The sequence below is a fragment of the Centrocercus urophasianus genome, unplaced genomic scaffold (genome assembly GCF_019232065.1).
Source record: "Centrocercus urophasianus isolate 14NV4802_14NV808 unplaced genomic scaffold, USGS_Curo_1.0 seq_11, whole genome shotgun sequence".
Classification (NCBI taxonomy): domain Eukaryota; kingdom Metazoa; phylum Chordata; class Aves; order Galliformes; family Phasianidae; genus Centrocercus; species Centrocercus urophasianus.
In genome coordinates, this window is record NW_024884253.1 from 55,019,210 (window position 1) to 55,035,433 (window position 16,224).

Sequence of the window (16,224 nt, forward strand, 5' to 3'; positions counted from 1 at the left end):
TCCTGTGGCGTGCGTAGGAGGGAGGTTAGTTGAACTACAGCTCCCAGGGGCCGTGAAGACTCACACTCCGAGAGATTTCCGCAACAATGATGGCGGGGTGCAGCTGGTGGCGAACGAAGGGCAGTGGGAGCTCCTGAGAGGCGGGAGCGCTTCCCTCCCCCGCCTCTGTGTGTACGTCCCGACGGGGAGCAGAGCCCCAGGAGAAGGGGTGCGGAGGCAACAGCCGCGGAGCGTCCCGGCTCAGCATGTTCCCCGCCTCCCTGGTGCGGGGCTGCGGGCGGCTGCGGGCCCCGCTGGGGCGGTGGCTGCTGGCGGGGTCATGCGTCAGGTGGCGGCCGCAGCCCCGCGGCGGGCAGCGGGCTGTGAGCCCCGCTGGGCTCCGTCCGGGAGCTGCCATCTGCACGCGGGCGGGGGGGCTGAGAGCCGGGAAACCCGGCGGGGACGACAAGCACGTGTCGGTGCGGACAGATCAGAAAGAAGAAACCCTTCTGTCCACTGTTGAGCGAGGTAAGGCCTGTGATCGCTGGCGGAGTGCCGCGCCAGTGTGTTTAAAGATCCTGACACGGAGGACATCCCTGCTGCGGTTGAAGTTTTAGAGCCCCAGTATGCACCCAACACTTTGGAAACTGTTTAAACCGCAACTTTAAAAACACCAGCAGGTCTTTCTTTCACACTGCCATACTTTTCAGTGTACACATTGCACAAGCAGAACAGGAATGTTGTGACTTCTTCAAAACAGCTGGCTGATTTTACTGCTTATGTCACAGCTATGCAAGGGATCACTTTAGTAACTTCTCAGATCCCTTCTTAACCAGAAAAGCCCTCGCATGCAGTCCATTTTGGTCCTGTTAAACCAAGTTGACTTCCAGTAAATTGGCAGCATGCTCTGTCTGACCTTTATGTCTTTATAGGCGGCTGTCATTTTCTTTGCATTCATTTCAACAGGAAGTTGTTACTACGCAGCCTCTGAAATTTTAAATTAGAAAAATAATTGCAGAAAATATCCTCAACCGATAGGAACATTGCAAGAAAAATGTTTTCTAATGTTCCCTTGGTAATTTGCACTTTGCTAAAAGGCACACTTTGTCGAATCAGCAGTCTCCTCAGTTTTTAAAGAACTGACATCTCGTGACTTTTTTCTTCAATATATACTAACTCTTGTACATTAGATCAAATTGCATCGTAAGTTGCAGGTGATGATCTCAATAATTGAAATATACACTTTGGTCTAATACTCTCCTTTTTATTATTCAGGAAAAAAAAGAGGTTGAACCTAGAGATATAAACATGCCCTGGAGAACCTTTTAGTACTGAGGCATGATGGAAGCCATGGTTGGAATGTTTATTTCTACCAATGTGTTGTTTGAACTGTAGACTAACAGAAGGGTCTTCATGTAATAAAAGTATTCACACTTCTACTTTCCATCCTGCTGACTCTCATGTTGTTTTGTGTCTGTTTCAGTGAAAGAAGCTGGAAGAGACTTTACCTACTTGATTGTGGTGCTTGTTGGAATTGGTGTTACAGGTTATTTTAAAAATTTTATTCCTTATCAGAAAATACTTTTCATAAATTCCATCTAGTTAGATTAGTTCTTACTCCATTTGTATTTGATTCTGTTACAGGTGGTTTGTTCTATGTGATTTTTAAAGAGCTATTCTCTTCTTCCAGTCCAAGTAAGATCTACGGAAATGCCTTAGAGAAATGCAGATCTCATCCTGAGGTGGGTTTTAGAACTCACTGCCTCTCTCCAAATCACAAATTTGCACCAGGAATCTTACAAGCAAACCTGCAGGAACATTGCCTTGGTGCTTAGTAAATGCCAACAAGATCTGCCAGAGTTGGGTCAGCTCTAAATGCAGACCTGCACTAACTGAAGTTAACACAAGCACCGAGCCTGAATGAATTAAACCTGCCAAAAGTCAAGGGAGTGTACAGCAGCACAACAACAGATGCAATTGCAGTGTCTGCCACATCAGAGCATGTGCTTACAGAGGGTATTCACAGATTTGCTGATCAGAGAGGCACCTGGTTCCACTTACAATTTATAGATTTGGATTGATGACTTTTTCCCTCAACATGATTATTCTACTGTGACACTTCAGTAGGATTCTGTTGTATGAAGCACTGCATTTGTAACCACAAATTTAAACTCTTCATTTGAAACAGTGCTAAAGTTGCTGTGGTTAAGAGGAAAGGAGAAAGGGAATAGGCATCAATTACACAAGATATGTAGATATAAAAAAAAATAGAACAGTCCAAAACTAGATTCTAAAATATGCCTCAAGACAGAATAGCTTTCAAAGAAGTTGCCACATAGGCTATTGGGATTAACCTAAAGTTGAAGTGACAAGCTGTTACTAGGAAAAATAAAAATACCACTGTAGAACAAGTTTGCAGAATTAAATTTCTCTCCAGTGCTTATAAAACTGCCCTTCCTTTCTAATAAACATTGTATTTAAAGATAGAATAATTTGGTCTGGGTTTATAGATCTGGAAAAAAAAAAAAAAAAAGGCTTGCATTTCTTAAGCAGTAGTAGTTTTTAAATCAGATGAAGGGGATCTCATTTGCATTTAAGATTAAAACAGTAAAATATTCTCTTGGAAGAGACATGAGCAAATATTTCATGCTTTTTTCTCCTTTTCACACAAAATGTCAGGAAAGTATAAAATACACAGTAAAAAAGAGAATGAAATGTCTTAATGTCAATAGATGATACAAATGGGATGTATTGCTAGGATTTATTGTAGACATTTTATAAGCAATTGTAAAGAAATCATTGAAATAATTTACACTGCACTGTTTTCTTTTATAAACCCTTGCATTCATCTGGCTCTCAAGGGGCATTTTGTTGAGAGAAGATGTGTTCATAGAAGGGATGTGAGCTGATGCTAGAGTATCCATCTGAATGTGATAGCTTCTGACAACACAGACCTCTTTTGTCTTGTAGGTAATTGGTGTTTTTGGTGAACCCATTAAAGGTTATGGAGAGGCAACACGAAGAGGAAGACGACAGTTTGTCAGGTGCCATTTGGTGTTTGCTCCATACAGATTAAAGCTTTTGCACACAACAGACATTCTGGATCACTTCATAGAAAGCTACAGCTAGGCTACTGAACTGTGTGACATGTTCCTTGTTTTTACTTTGGGTTTTTTTTTTTTTGCTGTATGTCTTGTGTGGCACACACCCCTAAACACAGTGCACGTAGAATATGAAATACCAATTCTTGTTCCTCAGAATAAGCAGTGGTCAGTGTGGTAAACATGGAGCAGCTCCCTATAAAAAAAAAAAAAAAAAAAAACAAGATGAACTGAAGAGTGCAGTGTAGAGGCACAGACGTGTCTGGGGAGCAGAGGTGAGATTGAAGTCCATAGGCTGAAGTCCTCAAATAGTTGTTCTTTGAAAAAGTGGAGCTTTCCTTCTTATGAGATAACATTTGTGCACAGGAGAGACTTTTAGGAATCTAACTTATACAGTTTAAAGCTAGGCTGCATCTCGCTGTGCAGAGGCTGTAGTCACTGTAGAAACCATTGTCCTGAACTGACATGCAACACTAAGCAACCACTATTTGTATTACTTTCTGACACTTGAGTCCAGATCTTTGCTGTGTATTTAACAACTTATATAGAACATTTTTTTTTTTGCCAAAAAATGTGAAGCACATAGGAAACTATCTTGGTGCGGTTTAAACAAACCTGAAGTTGACAAGGCGTTGATGACGTGCTTGGAAAACTGAAAGTGCCTAAAAAAAAAAAAAAAAAAGCAAAAAAAATACACCCCAACCCTGATAGTCTTGGTGATCTGAGTATTTCCTAAATGTCAGATTCTGAATCAGAGGGTTCTTTAGAACAAATCCAAAGAAATTCAAGAATCTTCAGCTGTTTTATTGCTGTCAAATTTTGAGGGGAGCACTACAGTGAAAACATTTAAGAACTTCATCTGTTAACCATCAACTGCTAAGTAGTTTTCTCTTCTGACTTTCCACTACACTTTATTGCCCACAGTAAAGCTTGGGAAGACAAGTCAAGAAAGAACCCATGATGGCATAAGGGCTGTATTAGAATGCACTTCCTCACAAAGTAATGAAGCAGCTCCTCTAAATAGGAAGATGAAATTTCAAGTTTGAATACCTATCCTTGCTGGCTGGGTTGTGCTTTTTTTAATTTGTTTTGCTATTTTTAGTCACATTGAATACGTGAAGGATGGACTGAAACATATGCGCTTGAAGTTCTATATTGAGGGCTCTGAACCAGGAAAGCAGGGAACAGTCCATGTAGAAGTCAAAGAGGTATGCACAATTGCTTGATATAGCTGACAAGGCTAATCTTAGATTTAAACTATCGAAGAGAAAAAAAAAACTGCTTGAAATTTTTTCCTCATTACAGAATCCCGAGAGAGGAAGATTTGATGTCCGTTACATATTTGTGGATGTTGATTCCTATCCTAGAAGAACCATTGTCATAGAAGACAACAGATAGCCAACGATCAAAGTTGCTGCCTCATCTTATGAAGTATTTAATGATACTGGTGTAGCCAGTCTACACATGAATTGTTTAGTGTTCTCGATTATACCTTTGGGGCTTTCTATCTATGCAGCTTGGGGTTTTGTAACAGGAAGTAACCTCTCAGGGCCTCCATTAAAGTTCGTAACAGACCCAGCATTTGAGGATAAACCAATGAAAAACAGTGCAGCCATTTCTTAGCGAAATACTTATGACATAGGAAAATGCCTCTCAATAAACTGTTTAATGCTGGACAGTTTCTACACCCAATAACTGAGGGCTAGGTGGGGATTTTATCTTCCTTTGCTTGGATTTTCTACTAGCTCTACAATAAAGAAAGTTATATTTTAAGTGTAGAGAAACTCACTGTTTTCATTCTAGATACCTTTATAGGTAACTAGTTAAAATAAGAATGCGTGTTAGTGATTCAAATGAGATCTAGCTCAAATGCATCTAATAATATGAATTGTGGAGACCTACATCCATGGCAAATGACTGAACAAAGACTTCAGAGTTGGTATCTTCTAAATAAACAGCATCTGTACTATCTGCTCCTATCAAGGTCTACCACTCTGTTTCACTATGTAATAATGACAGTGATGTAGCTGATCAGCACTGCCAACAGTTTTTCCATTAACATCACTAATCTACATCTTCCAGGAATTTGATCCATGTAGTTTTATCCCAAATCAAGAACACAGATCATGACTAAATTTATCACTTGTGTTTCTTCATTAGTGCCACATGGCAGTTACCAAGCATAATCTTCTGTATTAATCATAGAATGGCTTGAGTTGGAAGGGATCTCAAGGATCATCAAGCTCCAACTCCCCTACCTCCACCTCCATATCCAATACTAGACCAGGCTGCCCAGGGCCCCATCCAATCTGGCCTTGAACACCTCCAGGGACAGAGCATCCACAACCTCTCCAAGCAGCCTCTTCCAGCACCTCACTACTATCACAGTAAAGAACTTTCCCCCCGATATCCATCCTAAATCTTCCCTCCCTCAACTTAAAACCATTTCCCCTTGTCCTGCCATTATTTAGCCTTGCAAAGAGTTGACTCCACTCCTGTTTGTAGGCTCCCTTTAGTACTGGAAAGCTGCAATGACTTCACGCCACAGCCTTCTCCAGGCTGAACAAGCCCAGCTCCCTCAGCCTCTTTTCGTAGAGTAATGACCAGACTCACTTGTCCATCAAGCAGCACCATCCAAAAGCCATTCAAAAACATCGAAGCCTTAGCTTCCTACAACAATCACTTCTGAACACCAATTCCTGTTTTTAACATGCTCTGAGCTTTTCAGTTCACCAGTTATTTGTCAGTAAATATGCTGATGTTTAGTTATCAGCCCTTATAACTGGTTCTTTTAATGGTAGGTTTGGAGTGCTCTAAACTTCATACATTTCCTTATGCAATACCACAAATGTTGTATGTAATGCTTTACTGCCCTCCTGTTCATCAGACTCCCAGTAAACTTGTCTGCACAGTCCAAACACATAATGCTTTATATCTGGATAGTTTTGTTTTTTATTAAGCAAAACTGAGATGAGTAAAGCAGAATAGCACATATAGCAAAGCAGCTACCAATGCCAGTCTGCAGTAAAGCATGAGGTATTTTGGAATTGCTACATCGTATAGAATATAACTGACTTCCATCATTCCAGCCAAAGGGGTTTTTACAAAACTTAAAGCATTAGTTGAGATTGGCCAAAGTGATTCCGTATTGTCAGTTTTGGCAGAGTAATAAATTTCTGATTTCTTTTATCTATTAATGGTTACTTATCAAGACTAACAAGTTCACTACTTTACTCACAGTCAAAGGCTATTGAAGTCAGCATGGCTCTCCCAACTGTAACAAGGAGAAATCATTGTGATACCTTTTAAGAAGTAGCTCTAACAAACTTTATTCTTACCTACAGTTACAGGCAACATTAATGTCAATTTGGAAAGGTATCTAAATAATGAAAACAACTCTCATATTATTTTCATGAAAGCAATAGTTAATAAACCCACCTGGTGTTTCTTATTCTACCCAATTCTCAGCATTGCACTCTACCAAAACTTCTCAAACCAACTTGATTTCTAACCTATTACAGAAAAAGAAGAAAATCAGAGGCTCTCATTGCTGCATTGCAAGCTGCTGCAGTGCTGACTGCAATGTTTACATCCAGTTGCTATAAGCATGTGTATGCAATATACAGCAGTTACTGAAAACTACCTGTGCAGGAGCTTTGTCAGTGGTGCAAGACAGCAAGTTGGAACATAGCAGAAATACTGAAAGTTGTGTAATTTTATAATCCAATACTAAGCTCAGTAACCATAAGCCTCTATTATACCTCAATAAAAGTGTAATAATTCTTCACTTTTTATGAAACAAGACTGTCAAAAAACACACAGATTGGACTAGAAAACAATATTTTTGCCACTCCTATGAGTTTCTTCCTTCTCAAGCTGTCTGAAAGCCACTGTAAATTTCCTTGTCAACAATGGAATTGACAAGCTAGATTGTCTTGTACCCGTGTTCCAGTTTCGCTCTCTCATTAATCTGACTATAGCTTGTTTTCTTCACAACAATTTCTTCCTACATTTCTGAGGAAATATAAAAAAATTTTTATAGTAAATGCTATGGTAAAAACAATGTGTTAAATCCAGTCCATGAGGGGAAAAAAAAAAAGAAAAAAAAATCAGGCCTGCCTCAAAAGAAAGATATTAAGATTAAAAACACTAAGACTAGGCCAGCTGTTAGGTTTACTTTTGTCTTGTTTTAGAGCTTTGTTTGCACTGAATAAATAAACTGTCAGGACTAGAAGCTTTCTGGGAAAGAAAAGATACTGACCTGACATTACAATGTTTTTCCAACAGTGGAGGTACGTGAAATACCAGGATTAGGTAAAGCAGCAAAGATGAGCCATTGGGGCTAATGTCCACATTTGACTGCAGCCAGGGAAAATGCACTCCAAACTTATTTGCAAACAGATTTCTGTATAGTTTTTTTGAATAGCAATGAATTCCTAATATACACAAAAATATAGATAGTTCAAGGGTTATGTGAAAGAACTGTCTGAGAATGAGACCCCTGTTTGTCTGGTCACTGTGAGACATCAGAACAGAAGAAAGTTGTTTATGAAGGACTTCACTCACTTGTCATCCTTCAGCATTTGTGTCAAATACCAATATTGTGCTTCCTGGCTGGGAATAAATGCTACAGTTACAGATTTCAGAAGAATTCTTTGCAAAGTCAAGATAACGCTGCCATTCGGCACTTTGGCAACCACTCCAAACCCATCTGAGAAAAATGGAGACAGAACATTAAAAAGAATGTCAAAAGATGAGACAAGTATTGTTTAAAAGACACAGGTGGAGGTAGAGATTTACTATGCAGCTGACCTTCATTTAAATGCAGCGTGCAAACCTCTACTTCATGCACTGCATTTCAAGAAACTGGAGAATCAAGTCAGGTCATTACTTTTAAGCCAATTTTTTGTTTAGGATGTCCCCAATACCACTAAGAAAATGTTTTTGTTTTTCCTCCTGTATTTAGAGGGAACTGTTGTCATTTTTCACAACTCATCCTTCTCCTGTGAAGTTACAGGAAAGCAGGTGGCTGAGCACATTTACTCAAGCTGCAGGATACACAGCCATACTGGCACCCTCCATATATTTAGTAACTAGCAAAACACCTCTCACAGGACAGAAAGAAACCACAGAGGAGGAATACATAAAGCATCTTTGTTTATTATTCTGCTTTGTAAATAGCAGAACACTAGAGAAGCAGGGTAATGTTTTTCTTCAAAGACGGCCCTCTCAAGGTACCTTCAGTCACATGCAACTGGAGTTCAGGCTGCATTCCACACCCTACTGTGCTTAAGTCTGATAGTTATTCACAGACCTATTATAGGAGTTGTGAACCTATACCTGCCATATTTCCTCCTGGATGCCATCCTCAGAATCATCTCTCTAGCAGAGAAAAAGAGAGGAAGACCTTATCTGTAATCAGCCTCTGGCATTTGCATATTTGTAATCAGTGAAGTTGGTTGTGTCCCAGAACAAACTGTGTCGCAAGTGGTACCACCCAAGTTCGCAAAACATACTTTGCTCTGCACTGTCACATTTAAACAATGCAGATAACGGTGCAGAAGTGCAGACACTTATTTCTGTAGTGGCAAGGCACACCTAGAGAAAATCACTTCTGCTTTGTGAAAGGTCTGAGAAAATTAAGGCAATATAAAAGAAATAACAGAAGAAAACCATCTTTACATAGGCTGTAGATAGATTGTCATTCTAAACTCAAAGGACAAACATGTAGATAAAAAAAAGTTTCCAATCTCATTGAAGAAATGCTTTTGAGAACCCTTTTTACAGTAAAATCTCTTCAGTGAAGGAAAAGGAATTTTATAGCTTAAGATAATTTCCTTCCAGCTAGCTACATGTCACCACTGAGAGATTATTTAAGCTCCATAAGATTTCAAGGGTATTAAGGTAATTAAAAATTTATAATTTAGTTTAGCTGCAAAAATTAGTTAGCTTCTTGTTAAAATAGAAGTCTTCAAGAACTAGTTATTTCTTGACTTGTCTAAATGGAGAGTGTTGACTGGGAGGTTCAGTCTTACTTTTTATTCCAGACATGATGAGTTGCACCTACACAAGTAATAAATATTTCAGTGTTTCTTTTTTAAAGCTCCTTCCTCTTCTTCTCTAGGGAAGCACAAAATTATAATGTATGCCAGTCATTTTCTGATGCAAAATTGTCATGTTATTGTGGAAAAAAAAAAATCACTGCCAGGAAGTCAGAGCCAAAACAATATATTTGATTTCTGTGAAAACGTCATTAAGTTTTGATTGTTGCAGAGTAAGTAAAAATAGATATGCTCAAAACCTTTTTCTACTTTAGGAAATGGAAATGTCACTCAGAAGTTATATGGTGTTCTTTTCCAGAAATTGTATGTCATACTATGCAAAATTTATTTGAAGCAGGTGTATGACTTGGTCTTAACATTTCATCTCTCATCTTTGTGTATATATGTGGGCAACCAACATCCTTCATGGTAAGAGTAAAGTTACACTATTATCTGCATGGTCTCTGGATCTAGGGTTCACATTTGTGTACGTGCTAGATTGGGACAAAAAGAAATACACTTCTAGGAAATTAATTTTGTTAAAACTTTATGAAAAAATGACTATCTGGCCACTGCTAAATTAGGCTTCAGTAAAAATAAGTTCATACAAAGGAAACCAGAATTTTAGTTGGCATAGAAAGATGTTGTGCATCAGTGCTGGAAATAATGTACTAATGCACCTTGCACAGCAACTCTGCCCTACCAAATGAGGGCTTTTTTTCACTTCTGTAAGCTCAAGACATAACCCGAAATTACTTTCCAGCTACACACACAAATAACTGGCTGAAATTTAAACACCTTGGAGACCTGGCTGCTGCACACTGCTCAAGATGGTGTTGCTGCAGGCCAGCCATGCACATGGAAGCGCAGATCATTATCTATCCCTTCCCAGCAGTAGTTCAGTAACATCTGACCAGTTTGATGCCTCCTCCTGCTCCAAAGCACATACGCCTCTGCCACCACATCTTAAAACCTCCTGGTACTGCTCAGGGAAGCCTTTGCAGAGTTATCATGTTCATCCAGCTCCATTTAATTACAATTCTTCTTTATCTGAATCATAATTAGGTTCTCTAGCATGAATTGCCTTCTTGTATTACTCACCATAATAAACTCTATTAACCTTCATTTATCCAAGTGCAATTTCACTTTATATAGTAACAGGATTGTTTTGCAATTTCAATCCTAGTTCATTTTCCCCTCTAAAAACATAATAAAAAAGCAATGTCACAACAATGTCTTATTATGGCTGTTTTACACACATTCTCAATACAAGGCTATATTCCTTGATATCTGATTTGCTTCATTAGTATTACAACAGGCATATTGGAGCTGGAAGAGAATTGCTCTTTCATATGCTGTCCATTTCACTACACCTAATAATACCAACCTAAAACCCAGTGAAGAATCACAGATTGTCAGAATGCCACTCACTCTTTATCCTGATGTTTAGCAAGTTGTGCATCCACAAAGTTACTATTCAGCTATGTTACGCTGAAAATGATGAAAGTGGCAGAGAAAAACACCTGAGGCATCTCAGGACTTGCACCAGAACATAACCCTCTATGAACCTCTTGAGCATAAATGCCAATAAGCAACTATTTTTCCCTGAAAACATCCATGAAAAATGTTGTACTCTGGTAATTTTTTGTATTCTTCCAACTTCTTTTCACAGAAGTTCTATTTAAACACTTCAAGAGTCCTGCCAGTTTTTATATATATTCCATATATTGCTCTTTTTCTTCGCAATATTATGCCTAACTTCCACGTCTATGTTTCTCTCCTTTACCTATATTTTACTTAGCAAAACAAAAACTGAAGAAGAAATAGAATTTCCATTTTCAAGGTTTACAAAGCTAGAAACTTTTCTCTTGTGGCTTTCTCCAATTCTTCCATCATGTTGATTCATTTAAAAGGTACTCTGAAGTCTTATATCTAGCATCGCATCCAAATCTCAAACCACTGACATCTAAAAAAGCTCCAGATGAGTCTCAGTGGCAAATGCTTGAAGGAGAATTAAAAAGAAGTCAAATAAACACTACCATTATTTGATTCATAAGACCAGAGCCAGTCAATGCTAATATTTTCTCCTGCGTTAAGTAAATGATGACTGCAGTTTCTCACAGACAATCCCTCACTCCATCCTGAATTATAATAAAGACTGGAAAAATACTGCTGCAGTTGCCAGCCTGCAGGATGGAATGCCAGCATGAAAAGTATTTAAGTTTGTGTTTCAGGTGTTTTTTTTTTTTTTTTGTTTTTTTTTTTTTTTTGGTTGCCCCCCCCCCCCCCCCCCATCTGGAAAGTACCGGTTCTAAACCAGGTTACAAGGAGTCAGCCTAGTTTACATACAGGCTAGCCATCATGCCTTGCCACCCATATGAATGTGACATTGTGAATTTTCATAAAGGAATGACGTTGTGTCTACTGAGTTCCCAGTTCCCAAAGAAAAGCTAGTACTCTTAAAAATGAAGTCACCACAATGTCAATAAAATAAATAGGTATTCTGCAGAATACATCTTTGAATGCTGTCTGGCAGCGCTATAATCAGTGAGCGATCTTCCTGTGTGAGCATTAAATACCTCCACTGTATTCCCAATCTTACAGTTCCACTGCTGCACTGCGAGTAGATTTCAGGAGAAACCAGCACACATACCCATGCTGAGATCACCATGATGAGTTATAAATTGCTCGGCTGCTATACCTATTAGCATAACACCCATGAAAGTCACCACCTTCAAAACGGCAGGTATCTGACGGTGTACAATTAACAAAAGTACAGTTAGAAGACTACTATGGTTAGGATGGTATTTTACAGTTTATAGTTAGAAAGATTATCATGGTGGAAAGAGAATCAAAAACAAAACGCTCACCCACATCCTAGGCTCACAGTAGAAAACTACAAAAGGAGAGATCTCTAGAAAGAGATCCTTCCCCAGTGGCAGTCAGCCCCTAAATGGGGTCTAGGTGAGCTGCAGCCAGTCTCCACCTATTCTGGTTACACAGCTGAATTGCCCTCACCTGTGCTCCCAGGGCTGACTCAGTCCTTGCCTCAGGCAATGAATCAGTATTTCAGGCTGTGACACAAAGTTCCCATACAGATGGCTTCTGAAACCCATGCGTTATTCAGATTGGGAGCCTTGGTGAAGCTTTCCTGTCTCTAACTCAAGGGTCATTCATTTATTTTCTGGGAATAAGAGTTTGTTGGAGGCCGGCTGCAGGCTGCTCCTTCAGATCTCTGTGTGCTGTTCAGGTTCCTCAGGTCACACTCTTTGCAGCTCTCACTGGGATTTTAAAGACAAGAAACAGCACACAAATTTTAGGAACTGTCTATAAATCAGTGTTACAGTATATAGACTTACATGAGAACTGCACTTCACACTGAAATAACTTACTCAGTAGAAATAAGGACTTGTCAGTAACGACACAGATATTTCCTGCTCCCCAAAAATCAGTAATGAGCACAGGGCTGGGATTCAGGAAACACTGATTCTAAGCTAAATTCTGCGAGTCATCAATTCTGTGGGCCTGAAATGAGTAATTTTGTCTTTCTCTTTGCTACAATACTACAATAATCACCTGCCCCAAATGAGTTCAGCAAGAGTCAGTTAATGAATTCAGGCTCCATGAAGCCTGAACAGGTATGCAAGGCCTTTGAGACAAAACAGCCTCCTCAGAAGCCCGGAGGGATCAGTTTTCAGAAACTCTTCAGCATCCTTATTAGACACATTTCAAGTTAGATACTCAAGAGCATTTTTCCAGAAAGAAAATATCATTGCTTCTGGCCATTAAAGTGATAAGTAATGAATAATTAAGTAATATGTATCCTGACGTGGTAAAAAAAAATCATGGTGGTATCAACTTATTTTCTTCTATCATACATCACTAAATGCATGATTATATTTCACAGAAATTTCACAGAAAACAGATAGTGTTAGTTCTGATGATGAAGGGCTCAAGTGTCTTGTTTTATCCCAGATATACTGTGTCCCTGCACAGCAGTTAATCTCCAGTTTTAATGATATCCTCTTTGGAACTGGAAAAGACTGTGACAAGCAGCAGAAACTTTTAAACTCAGATTAAAACACAGAACAATCCAAAGAGTTTTATGCATAACAAAACTAAACCCATTGCTCCAGGGAAGTAGGGATTTCTTTATGCATATACAGATACATTCTCTGGGCTGGGTGCAGCTTTCTACTGATGAGAAGAAGAGGCTTAGCATTGCAAACCATGAGTAGGAGCACACACGTCATTCCAGAATATAATGCGCTGCACAAACAATTACAATTAAAAGTTATGGAATTGCCATCTGCTGCAAATGATAACACTGTGATTTTCAAAATGTGGTACTGGATTGTGTTAGGTCTAACCATCACATAAAACCACAGGGTTTCCTTTTTGCCCCTCTATAGTGTATAACAGCTCAGAAACTTTTCTTCCAGTAACTTGGCTTCTCACCTCCACTCAGGGACAGCATGGAATTGGTGAGCAGGAGCTCCTTACAAACATTCAGCTGGAAACAGGATCTACTTGAATGTGAGCATATTATCCTTCAACACAAGTGCTTTAAATGGTAGACTGTGGGGAATTTTGTTCCCTTATCTAAATTCAGTGGATATTATGAAGCATTTGCAAACAGAAATTTGTAGGTGCATGTCTTGAACATGCAGCTCAAGACTTTAATCTACAGCTTGTTTGGCACCAGGATCACACAGGTGCTCCCTGCAGTCTGTGCACTTGAATTGAATGGCACCTTGCAGCAAACAGCAGGGGAGCTATCCTCAATCACAAGCATGAGGGCAGTGAGTAATGTAAGCATGAACAAGTATGTGGGAACAATAAAGTAATAATCTGCCCATCTGTAGTTCACAAGCAATAACCAATGACAATCTATTCACTGTAAATAGCAGGTCCAGCCACATCACACCTGGCTCTCATTTAATATTTGCTTAAAAGCGGGAGGAAGGAAATGGGAACACTTGTTTTCAAAAAATATTTTAGCCCATATTTTAAAGTTTTACATGATCCCATTTCCATACACATTAAGCATCTTAAAGGGATTTTATAATAGTCTTAAAGGTCATGAAAAAAAGCCACAAAGTTGAGAGCAGATCTGAATTCTGAGGTTGATCCTGCAATCCCTCTACAATCTCTCCAGATTTCAAGGAACCGTAATCAACATCAATAAGTCTCTCTATCCATAGTGTACACTCCCTCAGCTTTTACCATCATTTGTAGTTTAGCACCACCTTCCTAGGCTTCAAAGAATGACAGCTTTGCACTGCTATATCTTTTGGCAAAATATATGCAGAACTCTCAAAAAGAGGTGGCTTTGTCCTGACCTGCTCTAAGTACCAGCCACGTTCAATAAGGAGATAGAGCTACCTGTCCTCAGCAATTTTTAGACACTGTCTCATTAATACTCCCCATAGCTCTTCAGGTACAACATCCTGCACAATCAATGAATATACAGATGATACAGCATATCTGAGAGCTTAGCTTAGGTACACCAGAGCAGGAAAAAAAAGGACACTCACCCTATCCTGGGCCCACACAGTAAACTCCTGCGAAGTGGATCTCCAGAAGAGATCCTTCCCTCCTGGCAGTCAGCTCTTAAATGGGTCTAAGAGAGGTGGAGCCAAGCTCCATCCCTTCCGGCAGCACAGGTGAATTGCCTTCACCTGTGCTCCCATGGCTGACTCATTGCTCGCCTCAGATCAATCAGAAGTTCAGGCCGTGATTCAGCAGCCTCATACACTCCACCCCTTTATGGCATGAATCAATGATTAGGTTGACTAAGGGGTGAGCCTTTCCTAATACACAGATCCGATATATCGGGATGCTTATACAATTTTCATCGTGACACATGTTGGTAAGATTCAAGACGAGTGATGATCAGTGGATGTCCATATTCTTTTATGGGCCAGTGCTCGATGAAGTGACTGGAGGCATGAGGTGCTGAGGTGCAGGTCCATTCTATGTTCCATCAGTCCCATGCAGACCATCACCGGGTGTTGTACGTGATCTGACAGCAACACTGGAATGCTTGATGGCATTTTGTTCCTTCCGGTGGTCCTGAAGGCTCACAGTCTCACAAGGAGTAATACAGATATTTCAGAGGTACCAGGAGAGGAAGGTCTGCTCTCCAGGGCAAGATACAGGCCGTATTTCTATCCTGGGTCAACACTTCCGCTTGTACTGGGGCACATTCTGGCCGCCTGTACCACACCTTCTGGCCGGATATCTGCGGCTGCATAACGATATCAGGCACCAAAGGAGGTGTCCTGATCTGCCACAGGGACACGATGGGGGTCCCTTTAGCGATAAAGATCGGAGTGTTGACCACAATATCAGTAGGCCAAGTACCTATTACTGGAGGGACTACTGAGCCTCCCACCTCCAATAGTCTCCCCCAGGGTGCAAGTAGGCCACACCACTTGGGTCCTACCTGCACCTTCCAAGGCCATTTTATTCTATGGATACCAGGATCTAAATTCTCAGAGGCAGGGAGCAGAATATTATTTCTGTTACCAATCTGGGGTCTTACCTGATGATCAGTGCCCATAATTTGGATCCTAAGCAGGGTGGCCCATGTTGTCTGCAACATTCTTAGGGCACTGGGTCTGCTGTCTCGGGGTCTTTCATTCAGGTCCCGCAAGGTTTCATACAGTCTTTTTGTCTCATCTTAGAGCAAGTATTTTTTAAAATATGTTCTTTGGCATGTTTCCCAGCTTGCCCTCACTTGTTTGGGGCATGTCTAGGATCAGCTAACCAAGAATATGCCTAATTACAAAGTTACCTTACATTCACCCTCTACAAAATCTACTTCTAGGCTGAGCTCCTTATCTCATGACCCCCCCGTGACGTGATTGCTTTAATGGAAGTCTCATTTGCTGTTTCTTCAAAAACAAAACAAAACAAAACCCACAAGAGGTGAGTAGACCCCTTTTCTTGGCTGAGTCCTTCACTTTGATGCAGCATCAGATACTCATAGGCAGTGCTATCCCAGGTAGAGGTCACAAAACTCTGGGTGACATTGTGGCAGTTGTGCTTGCATTTAAAAGTACAGCCCGGTGGCTAATCCACTTACTGCAAGGCTGGAT

The 16,224-nt window shown here is 40.1% G+C and overlaps 1 protein-coding gene across 1 annotated transcript; it reads left to right on the forward strand.

Moving 5' to 3' along the window:
- The first annotated feature begins 245 nt into the window (after window positions 1–245).
- On the forward strand, window positions 246–4,853 carry TIMM21 (translocase of inner mitochondrial membrane 21). Its single transcript, XM_042839145.1, has 6 exons — window positions 246–507; window positions 1,463–1,525; window positions 1,624–1,721; window positions 2,950–3,023; window positions 4,183–4,288; window positions 4,386–4,853. Exons 1-6 carry the CDS (start codon window positions 246–248, stop codon window positions 4,476–4,478), a joined length of 696 nt encoding a protein of 231 aa, XP_042695079.1. The 3' UTR covers window positions 4,479–4,853.
- Window positions 4,854–16,224: the final 11,371 nt, after the last annotated feature.